This window comes from Lagenorhynchus albirostris, chromosome 9 (assembly GCF_949774975.1).
Source record: "Lagenorhynchus albirostris chromosome 9, mLagAlb1.1, whole genome shotgun sequence".
NCBI classification, from domain to species: domain Eukaryota; kingdom Metazoa; phylum Chordata; class Mammalia; order Artiodactyla; family Delphinidae; genus Lagenorhynchus; species Lagenorhynchus albirostris.
The window spans coordinates 12,035,860-12,047,249 of NC_083103.1; the positions used below are offsets into that span (position 1 = coordinate 12,035,860).

At 52.9% G+C, this 11,390-nt stretch overlaps 1 protein-coding gene across 3 annotated transcripts; it reads left to right on the plus strand.

The window, feature by feature from the left end:
- The first annotated feature begins 1,943 nt into the window (after positions 1-1,943).
- On the plus strand, positions 1,944-11,390 carry SSRP1 (structure specific recognition protein 1). 3 transcript variants are annotated; one of them, XM_060159134.1, is made up of 17 exons: positions 1,944-2,032; positions 2,530-2,630; positions 3,075-3,260; positions 4,106-4,211; positions 4,497-4,687; positions 4,793-5,023; positions 5,166-5,269; positions 5,353-5,481; positions 5,721-5,942; positions 6,696-6,768; positions 7,180-7,318; positions 7,436-7,481; positions 8,929-9,058; positions 9,496-9,666; positions 9,817-9,905; positions 10,451-10,637; positions 10,885-11,390. In XM_060159134.1, the coding sequence occupies exons 2-17, from the start codon at positions 2,577-2,579 to the stop codon at positions 10,954-10,956; spliced, it is 2,130 nt and encodes a 709-aa protein (XP_060015117.1). In that variant the 5' UTR covers positions 1,944-2,032; positions 2,530-2,576; the 3' UTR covers positions 10,957-11,390. The 3 variants fall into 3 exon arrangements, with proteins under 3 accessions (XP_060015117.1, XP_060015119.1, XP_060015118.1); XM_060159135.1 differs by lacking the exon at positions 1,944-2,032 and adding an exon at positions 2,309-2,327; XM_060159136.1 differs by lacking the exon at positions 5,353-5,481.

Below are 11,390 nucleotides of genomic sequence, written 5' to 3' on the forward strand. Positions count from 1 at the left end.
GAAGAGACCCGATGGTGGCCTGAAGGAGGAGAGGTCACAGGGATGGGGAGACGAGATGGAGGCCTGGAGGGGCAGCTTAGAGGGTCTTGAGGAATGGGGAGCCTGTTCCTTTAAGTCGGGCAACCCTAGCCCAGGGCTCAGCCTTCCTCTGCTCTTGACACTCTGGGCTGCCAAGAGTCCAGGGCCAGGGTGGGGGACCCCCTTTTTGTTCGTCTCCACCCCACTCCCCTGTGATGTCATGGCAGGGGTGGGGTCTCCAATCCCAGGCTCCTGATTGCCCAGGATGCATCTGGCTAGGGCCCTCTGGGACTCATGTTTTATCTGCACTCCGTGTACCGTTTCTGTTCCATTCTCTTATGCTGCATTTTCAGCCTGGCTCACCAGCTGCTTCATGCTCTCCTGAAAGCCCCTTGCAATATCCCACCCCCCAGCCACCTAACAGCCTGCTGGAGCTGAGTATCCCCTGCATTCCTGAGGGTCTTCCTAACGCTGCTCGACTCTACAGCCATCCTCTCCTTTCTCGAGTTGCCACTAATAGCATGGGTCATGGGGAGGGGGTCTCTTGGTCTCCTGGGAAGGGGTGATTAAAGAGTCCTACAGTTCCCATTTCCTACTCATGTTGGCAGTGGCTGAAGCTCTACCTCCAACACAGCGTTATCATACTGGGTTTTTCTGGGCGTTTTGTTTTACTGTCAGTTTACTTATCTGAATCACTTGTTAGATTACATGGTCCTGGAAAGCTGGTGCTGTTTCCATCTTGTTTATTAGGTTCCTCAAATCTTATCACTGCATCAGAGCTCAATACATATTTATTGAATCTTGTTGAATTTATGTTGCTAGATAGTGCGGTAACAGCCATTACCCAGAGGTTAAAGTTATGAGTTCAGGGAGCAACAGGGCATTCCCGTTGTCTCTTGTCCCAGGATCGAGTTAGCAAGCTGGTGTAACAGTAGGTCAGACTGTCAGAGAAATCTTGAGTTCAAATATTCTGTCCTGATGTCTTCATACACGACACATATTATCAGTCATTCTGAATGTAGGGTCATGGTGAGGATGACAGAGGAGAACTAGACTGGGGTAAGTAGATCTGGATTCTTAGTCTTCAGCTTTGCTGCCAACGGAGACCCTGGGCCGCTCCTCTTAGGGCCTCAGCTTTCCCATCTGCAAAAGGAGGTTGGAGCAGATGAACCCAAACATGTCTTCCAGGTCTGGCCTCCTCTGATTTTGCAAGTCGCACCCTAGCACTATATAAGGCGGGGCCTGGTTTCTGCAATCCCAGGCTGATGTGATTTCAGATCAGTTCCGGCTCCATGGTGAATCTGACACCAACACTTCAACTTGATACTGCCGCTGGCCAGCCCCTTCCAGGCGACTCACAACTTGCAGTTACTGATGTGAAGTTTTTGGATGCAGTGAACTCATTTCAAAAAGGATCCAATCCCATGTGACAGGGGAGGGCAGTACAGTCACAGACACACCAACCCCCGCATTCTCAGAGAAGGCAGTGGGAGGGGTCATTTCTCTCCACAACTCATGAAATATTTTCCTTTTGGTCCCACAGACTCCTTTCTACTCCACGAAACCACTATTGTGCAGGAGAGAGAGGACACACATCATTCCAACACGTACACACGCATTTGTGTAAAGTCTGATAAAATACAACTACACAACTTCTCTTTAAAACCTAGTCATCCCCTGAAGTGTCTGTAATTTTTAAAGAGCCCGACGCGCTCCCACTTCCTAGTCGGATGCCAAGCGGGTGAGACTTCAGCGCACCCCTCTTCCCTCAGGTCCTCCAGCGCCGACGACGCTCTATGTGACCGCCGCTAAGGCGGGCCGGGCTCGCATCTCTCTAGCCAGCTCGTCTGCTCTATGGTCTGCGCCGGGCTTCCGGTGGCGGGACGCTGGGCCGCGCACGCGGGAAAAGCCTCCCCAGCGTCCCCCCCATCCCCCGCGTCCCCACCCCCGCTCCGCGTCCCCCAGCGCGCCCACTGCCCGTACCCGGGCCGTCGCGAGGCGACAGCTTGAGAAGGTGGGTGGTCGCCGTCCCCGTTCCCCAGGAGGGCGCGGGCCCTGCTCCCCCGCGGGATGCGCGTGATGGACCATTCCGCGTTGGAATCCGCGGGCGGCGGGCGAATCCATTTTAGGGGGAGGGGAGAACTGTGGGTCCGGGACCGCGTCGCGGCGGGGGCTCTGGGAGGGAAACCCTGCACGCTGAGCTGGGTTGGGGCGCGGGCGAGGTGCTGCCTCCCGGGCAGGTCCTGGGGCTCCGCTGCTTGTTGCCATGGCGCCCGGTGGAGTGCCCAGAGCGGGTGTCTGGTTGGGATGTAAGCGCTACTTCAGGCAGGCCTGGTTTTTCAGCCCGGGCTGGGCCTGGCCCCTGGAGTTCGGCAGAGTCGGCCTGTAGGTTCCCAGGCAGAGGAGATCTTGAGACATCCCAGGCACAGCAAGGGTTGCCACTTGGCTCCATCCGTAGGCAGAATGAGGTGTTGTCCTTTGTACTTATTTATCTCCCTCTCTCGAATTCAGATTCCCAGTCTGCCGTGTATCTGCGCACCTAACAGCGGCAGGTCAGCATGGCAGAAACACTGGAGTTCAACGACGTGTATCAGGAGGTGAAAGGCTCCATGGTAAGAAGGGTTTGGGTTTTTAATACAGGTGGAGGGAGGGAGGTGGAGTAGACGTTTTGTTTACTAACAAGAGCTTGTCTTGATGAGGTAGCAGTATCATCAATGTAGTGACTTTGGAAAAGGAGTCAGAGTATGATATGTGCTTGGTATTTCCTCAACAAGAAGCAATCCTGAGAGAGTATAAAAATTATACAATGTTAGAATCTGAAGGGACCACACCTGCTGCTCGGCCCTGAATCCCGAAACTGAGGACCTGCAAGGGTTCTGGATCAGGGCCAGGATTAGAATCCACATTTTCTGGCTGCTTGTCTCCTATTGGCCCTCACCCCTTTAGCTGTTGTTCCTGCGTTGCTATCTGGCCAGCCCAGAAGGGGTGCTGGGTGGGACTGACCCTGGTCTGCATTGTGTGCTGTTCCCATGCATTTGGACCTGTTTTTCCAACAGAATGATGGTCGGCTGAGGTTGAGCCGCCAGGGCATCATCTTCAAGAATAGTAAGACCGGCAAAGTGGACAACATCCAGGCTGGGGAGTTGACGGAAGGTATCTGGCGCCGAGTAGCTCTGGGCCACGGACTTAAACTGCTCACGAAGAACGGACATGTCTACAAGTACGACGGCTTCCGGGAGTCGGTGAGGTGTCCTGTTGCCATAGCCCCCTTTTTACTGTGCCGTCTTCTTGATTTTTAACCTTCTAGAGAGAAGTGGGGCTCCTTTTTCTGATAACCATGTAAATGCTAGTTTGGGCTCCTTAGTGCAGGACCATTGAAGGTATTAAGCAATCAGTGTTCAGCTTTGGGTGTCAGTCTTGGGAGTTTCTTTGTGCCTTGACTCTGGAAGTGTTTCTACTGTTTTGATTTTTTGGTGGTTTCTGCCTGTTGCCTCTCTCCAGGTTCAGGGTCTTACCTGATGCTTTAGTTTGGGTTTTGTTTTTTCGTTTTGAACTGCTTGAGTTAAAGACTTCACTTCATCTTCATTTACACTTTCACTAAAGCAATACCTGTACAAAGTCAGAAAACCATTGTGAGTTGCATAGCCAGGAATGTCAGTCCTTTACTCCTCCCCCAGCCTGAGAGCCGGTCTCCGGAAACAACCTTTTCCAAAAGCCCTTTTTTTTTTTTGCGGTATGCGGGCCTCTCACTGTTGCGGCCTCTCCCGTTGCGGAGCACAGGCTCCGGACGCGCAGGCTCAGCGGCCATGGCTCACGGGCCCAGCCGCTCCGCGGCATGTGGAATCTTCCCGGACCGGGGCACGAACCCACGTACCCTGCATCGGCAGGCAGACTCTCAACCACTGCGCCACCAGGGAAGCCCTCAAAAGCCTTTTAAATAGCTTTATAGCTGAGACTTTAAGTCAGTGTGGATTTCTGATAAAAGGTATATTGGACAGTTTCTCAGAAATAGATAATCCCAGAATGTTCAAGTTTGTGTTAAGGCCACTGGGGTTTACTGGGCTTGATCTCTCCCTTCTACTCACAGGAGTTTGAGAAACTCTCTGATTTCTTCAAAACTCACTATCGCCTGGAGCTCATGGAGAAGGACCTCTGTGTGAAGGGTTGGAACTGGGGAACAGTGAAGTTTGGTGGTGAGTCTTGCGGAAGATTGAGGTCTGGGGGGAGAAGGAAGGATGAAGGGTTTCAGCCTTTAGCTTGTTTTACTCTCTTACTGCCACTGTTTCTGATTTCCTGTCAGTTTGTAATTTGTCATGGACTTGAATCGAGGACCAACGGTGCACTGTGCCTAGTCCCTGGGGTACAGTATTAACAAAATAGCCTCAGTGCCCTGTCCTTAGGGAACCTATAGTCTGGCGGGACATAGTTTATGCAGAGCCAAGGGGAGGGCTTGTGGCTCCATACGCCTTTTCCCCCAGGGCAGCTGCTTTCCTTCGACATCGGCGACCAGCCGGTCTTCGAGATACCTCTTAGCAACGTGTCCCAGTGCACCACAGGCAAGAATGAGGTGACCCTGGAATTCCACCAGAATGACGATGCAGAGGTCTCTCTCATGGAGGTGCGCTTCTATGTGCCTCCCACCCAGGAGGATGGCGTGGACCCCGTTGAGGTGAGGCCTTCCCCGGTTGCCTTGGGAGCAGGTGGTGTGGAGCAGGCCCCAGACAGCCCAGGGGTGGGGTCTCTGCTGCTTGATTACCAGTATGTGCTTTTGCAGGCCTTTGCCCAGAACGTGCTGTCAAAGGCGGATGTGATCCAGGCCACTGGAGACGCCATCTGCATCTTCCGGGAGCTGCAGTGTCTGACTCCCCGAGGCCGTTATGACATCCGTATCTACCCCACCTTTCTGCACCTGCACGGCAAGACCTTTGACTACAAGATCCCCTACACCACAGTGCTGCGTCTCTTTCTGCTGCCCCACAAGGACCAGCGCCAGATGTTTTTTGTGGTAAAAGCAGAAGCCGCTGGGGGTGCATTGCCCTGGGTTTTGCCCGTGTCTTTAGTAGACGTATCTCACCAGTGTTTAGTTCACCAGCACGTTCCTGTGGAGCACTGACTGGTGCTGAACTTGGTCGGCTCTTCCTTCCCAGATCAGCCTGGATCCCCCCATCAAGCAGGGCCAAACCCGCTACCACTTCCTCATCCTCCTCTTCTCGAAGGACGAGGACATCTCCCTGACTCTCAACATGAACGAGTGAGTGTGTCCCTGGCCCAGGCAGGAGGCAGGCGTGCCCGCAGAAGGCAGCAGTGCTCGTGACCTCGTCTTCCTGTTCGCAGGGAAGAGGTGGAGAAGCGCTTTGAGGGGCGGCTCACCAAGAACATGTCAGGCTCCCTCTATGAGATGGTCAGCCGGGTCATGAAAGCCCTGGTGAACCGCAAGATCACAGTCCCAGGCAACTTCCAAGGGTGAGAGTACAGGCCTGGGCCCGTGGCCTGCTGGGGATGGGCTGTGCCGTGTCTCCGTGGTAAAGCCGTCCTGGGATGGGAATGCAGCTGGTTGGAGGCCTGGTTGGGTTGTGGCTTGATGGCGTCAGTTGCCCCCATCATAGCAGCGTAGTGAGGTTTACTCACTTGAGGGCCTGAGCACACACTGTGCCTCCTGCTACTGAGGCGGCACTGACTGAGCTCCCTGCACCTTCCACCAGGCACTCGGGGGCCCAGTGCATCACCTGCTCCTACAAGGCCAGCTCGGGGCTGCTGTACCCGCTGGAGCGGGGCTTCATCTACGTCCACAAGCCACCTGTGCACATCCGCTTCGATGAGATCTCCTTTGTCAACTTTGCCCGTGGTACCACCACCACTCGTTCCTTTGACTTTGAAATCGAGACCAAGCAGGGCACTCAGTATACCTTCAGTAGCATTGAGAGGTGAGAGTCTCTGCCAGTCACTTCCTGGGCATCCTGGTCCTGACCCAGCCTCGACCGGGAAGGCTGGCATGGCCTGGGGTACTCTCCAGGGTTGGGACTCTTCCCTGACTCCCCAAGCCTCGAGCAGGATTTCTCTTTTGCTTCCTGGAATTTGGTCCTCCTCCTTGGAGTGCTCAGGCCTTGGCAGCCTCTCCATTGTTTTCTTTCTGTAATTAAGAAAAAAGTCGTTCTCCGTATTACGAAAGCTCTATGTGTTTGGTATTAGCCCTTCTTCTCCACTGCCCCCGTGAGGGAAATGCTATCTCCCTCTTTCCTGGAATGAGCTTTGTGCCCGAGAACACGCAGCTAATGTTTATTGAGTGCTCACCGTGGGCTAAACGTTTTACAAACATCTTCACACTTAATCCTCATAACAACCCTGAGAAGTATGAGATACAGACCAGTAAAAAGATGAACACGTCCCCTCCCCCTGCATCCTCCCCTTGCTCTGTGCATATTGGTAAATAGGTGCACCTCCCTCCCCACCTTTTATTTCCCAGAACTCTTGAGACCGTGTAGGTTTCCTTCAAGGCTAGTGCCTGACTCTTTCTTCCTGCCGTCTTCCGGGCGTCTCTGAGCTGTTGGGTTGGAATGGTGCGGTCAAGAGCTCCAAGCCCCACGGTCTGTCCTGGCCCATGGGTGTCAGGACAGCATGGGGTCCACCCCTGTGTTGGCCCTGCCTGTCTAGTAATGTGGTTGCATCTCTCCTCACAGGGAGGAGTATGGAAAACTGTTTGATTTTGTCAATGCAAAAAAACTCAACATCAAAAACCGAGGATTGAAAGAGGTACCTGTGTGTGTGGAAAGGATGAGCCTCTCTCCTGTTCTTTCTGCGGGGCGAAGGGGCAGGGGTTCGTCTGGCTTCTTTTTCACTCTCTTTTCTCTTCTTACTCTTATAGAAAAAAGAGGTGCGTGTGACCCCTTCCCCCTCCTGGTGCAGGTTTCCTCAGCATGACCTTAGAGCAGTCTCTGCAGCCCCTCAGGAGCCCCCAGTGGGGCTGGGAGGGGGAGGGGCTTGGACTAACCCCGCCAGCAGGAAGTCTGGGGCAGAGGCCCTGCACGTTGGCTGCGTGTGGACAATCCAGCCCCAGGGTCTTCTGGGCGCTGCTCTGATCTACTCACAGGCATGGGGAGCGCTTTTTTGAGCCTACAGGCACCAGGGTGGTTTGGCCCTCACTCTCACCTCTGCCCTGACTAGGGCATGAACCCCAGCTATGATGAATACGCCGACTCCGACGAAGACCAGCACGATGCCTACTTGGAACGGATGAAGGAGGAGGGCAAGATCCGGGAGGAGAACGCCAACGACAGCAGTGATGACTCAGGAGAAGAAACCGGTGGGCTCACCTTGGCAGTGCTGTGCATGGGGGCGGGGCGGCTCTTCTGTGGGGCGGGGGCTGGGCGTCTGGGATTTCCATGGGGGCAGAGTTGATGTATCCTGTGCTCTTTTTCAGATGAGTCATTCAACCCAGGTGAAGAGGAGGAGGATGTGGCAGAGGAGTGAGTTTTGGGTCCCCCTCGTGGGGGTGAGGTGGCGGCCTGTAAACTTAGGGGACCAGAATATTTCTGGACGTTCCCACGTGTCAGCGTTACCTACGGACCGAGGGTGGAAAAGTGACCTCCCGTGAAGTGATACGTGGAAGTGTTTTGGAGGTTGTCAAGATGCTTTGTAAGTACAAGGCACATTGTGGAGCCAGAAAATGACAGTGGAGAGAGAATGGGAGTAAGGATCAGTGCTTGCCAGCTTCCCAGCTGGGGATCACTGGGTCAGGCGTTGCATCGTGGTGTCCCCACCTGTGAGATGGCAGTGTTCTCCCCGTGCCGTATCCATCGAGACTCTTGATCGCTGATGTCAGAAAAGACTCAGACTGACTTTAGCGTAAGAGGGAATTTTACAAGCTCGTGTAACTGGAGAGTCTGGTGATAGAATTGGCTTCAGGCACTTGGACCCAGCTGCTTATAAGTTGTGGGGAATCTTTTTATTTCTTCTGATTTCCTTATTTTTAGATAGGTTTGCCCCATGCGGTGTTAAATGACGCTGAGAAGCTTTGGACAGGCTTAATCCTACTGGTTTAACACCCAGAAATGCCAGTTTGTTCAGAGCAGTGGTAAACAATGTGGTTACTGCCTCTTCTTGAGTCTGAGTTGCTAGAATGTGCTCTGATGGGCCACAACTAAGCCATTTACTCACCCTTAGAGTCTGTGGTTGGGGTAGGCCCTTCCTGAATGGGGCAAGGTGGTTCCCAGCAGGAAATTGGAACTCTCTTAATTCAGAAGAATTGGGAATGAATGTTGGGTGGCAAAAAGAAAAAAAAAAAATCTGCTGGAGTTCACTAGTTGTGCTTGCCGCATACTTATGAGGTCAGTGAGCAAATGCTTGTGAAAATGCCTTGAAAACGGCTCAGCACCGTTGAGGTGTAAAGCAGCTCCACCTTCTGAGGAGCTCCAGGTGCAACAGGTACTGGGTTACACTGGGTTGGACTGAAGTTGGTTTTCCCCGCTTTTTATATAGTAACTAATTATCTCTTCATCGGAAAAGACTACAGGGCAGATTAAAACGATTAGATCAAAGGAAGCGGTGAAATGGACTTGGGGCATGTTCTGGGCAAGGCCAGACAGTGGTTTTGTCCCCAGGAATGTGGGGACGGTGTAGGACCTGGGTTAGGTAGGGCATGACCAAGGAGAGCCACTGGAGCGCATTGGTTCATTTGTTTCTCGCTGATTGATTTAGCAAGTAACCCATTGCCATGGCTGGGTCTGGAGAGGATGTGGTTGAAGCCACCTCAGCACAGGGGAGGAGGCAGGGTTGGGGCCTGGTGGGGGGAGGCCGTGGTCCTCCTCCCTCTCTCCTTTCTGGGCAGGTATGTTTGGGCTCATTTTCCTCCTGTCCTGAGCTTGTGGGGTGCTGTCCTCTCTCCCCGAGTCTAAGCCCCACTCTCCTTGACAGGTTTGACAGCAACGCCTCTGCCAGCTCCTCCAGTAATGAGGGTGACAGTGACCGGGAAGAGAAGAAACGGAAGCAGCTTAAAAAGGCCAAGATGGCCAAGGATCGCAAGAGTCGCAAGAAGCCCGTGGAGGTAGAGACTCTGCTAAGTGGGAGGGCGCTGGGGAAGCTGTTCTCTTTACCTTCTCCTGTCCTCCACCAGTAGGGCCTGCTGGCCGGTCCTCCGGGGCTGATTTTTATAGTTAGTGATGATGGCCTTGAGGAGTGAATATCTTGGAAATTTTTCACTCTGGCCCTTGAGATAATCAGCTTCTGGGAGCTTTGAATTGGGGGCAGGCTTCTTCTGTGCCAGGAGCCCAAGGAAAGGGGCCCCTAGTGAGCTTGACCCTGGGGTGCAGAGGGGAGGAGGACATTGTCTTTGCCCTTGGGGAGCTCTCAGTCTGGCCTGACGCTACTTAGTCTTCTCTCCATTTTATCCCCCTAAGAAATTGTCCAGATAAGTTCTTTGGGAAGATGGGGCGGGGCGGTTTGTGGAAATAGACGGCCGAAGGCATTTGGGTTCTTACGTAGGTAAAGAAAGGCAAGGACCCTAACGCCCCCAAAAGGCCCATGTCTGCCTACATGCTGTGGCTCAACGCCAGCCGAGAGAAGATCAAGTCAGACCATCCTGGCATCAGTATCACGGATCTTTCCAAGAAGGCAGGCGAGATCTGGAAGGGAATGTCCAAAGAGAAGAAAGAGGTATGTAGCAGCAGACATGAGGGGTTGGTGGGACTTTGTTGTATTGGTTTAGCCTACGTCAGGGAAGAGGCCTCATTTTTCCCTGTGTTTTTCCTGTGTGTGTGTGTGTGTGTGTCTGTGTGTGTGTGTGTGTGTGTGTGTGTGAGACAGGAGTGGGATCGCAAGGCTGAGGATGCCAGGAGGGAATATGAAAAAGCCATGAAAGAATATGAAGGGGGCCGGGGTGAGTCTTCCAAAAGGTGAGTCTTGGGAACAAAAGGGCCCCGTAACCGCTTTCTTGGCAGGTATGTTTGCAATTCCAGGTTGAGGATCGGGGTGTTAAAGATAATAGATATGCTTCTGACTGTGGTGGGCAGTGCTCCTCAGATCTGGGTAGGCAGTTGCCCAGGTATGGGTAATGTGCTAGAGAATTTCCCAAGTCACTTGGATAAATATGGCTCATTTTCCTAAGAGGGTCAAGTTGATTTGAAGGTATGGGGAAATGAAAAATACTCGTTATTATGGAGCATAATTCACATGGATTTTTTAAAGATAAAGTAAGAGGTTTTAAGTACATTTTGCATATAGGGCTGCTTCAGGCTGTAGCTCTTGATTCTTCCGGTTATTCATTTATGACGTGCTCCCTTGGGGCACTTGGGGCTGAGGTGGCTGGCTGTGCACATTTAGAGTGAGCTGGGCAGTGTGGCTGGGATTGGGAAAGGCCCTGTTAAAGCCAGGAGAGATTTGGCCTTGACCATGGGTGGGAACTTGAGGGCCCAGCCCCTTTTCCCTCTTGCTAATCTAGGGATAAGTCAAAGAAGAAGAAGAAAGTAAAGGTAAAGATGGAGAAGAAATCAACACCCTCTAGGGGCTCGTCATCCAAGTCTTCGTCAAGGCAGCTGAGTGAGAGCTTCAAGAGCAAAGAGTTTGTGTCTAGCGATGAGAGCTCTTCAGGAGAGAATAAGAGCAAAAAGAAGAGGAGGCGGAGTGAGGTGCAGCAGGAGTCGGGGGCTCTGGAGCCTGGGAGGGTGAGGGGCGTCTGAGTTGGTGGGGCAGGTGTTTCTGGACCAAGGGTTGTGGTTGGCCCTTGAGAGAAATGAGAGGTGGAATTCTGTGGTTCTGAAGGCTAGTGCTGGAGTCTAGGGATGGGCTTGGGAATTGGGGACTCTTCACTGAAAAGTGGCTGGGGGGCACACCTGGACTCTACACCTTTCCCTTTAAGAGACCTTTGGTTTTCAGGACTCTGAAGAAGAGGAACTAGCCAGTACTCCCCCCAGCTCCGAAGACTCGGCGTCAGGATCTGATGAGTAGAGAGGAGGAAAATTCTCTCTTCTTGGGCTGTACCCTGTCACCCCCCCAGTCTCCGCGCCCCGTGTTTCGGTACCAGTTTCTCCTCGTGTGAAATGTAGTCCTTGGATTCCATGCCATCTGAACAAGCTCTCCTGCTCGTATGCACTTCCCTGGGGCAGCAGGGGAGGTGTCTTACTCCGCTGCTTCACAAGGATGGCTCTTTATAATTAGGGGAGAGATTGGGTGGGAGGCAGGGCGGTGCAGGATCCAAATCCTTGTCTTGCTTTCCCTGCCTTTGGGATATAGCTGCTGCTTGTCCTGGTCAAGTTGCTGCAAGCAGGGGTCATGTGAGGTCAGGTCTGTAGCTCCTAACCGGGGCCTATTTCTACTTTTATTTTGTATTTCTGGTCTGTGAAAAATCAACATTTAATAAAGGGAACTGACTTTGGAAACCA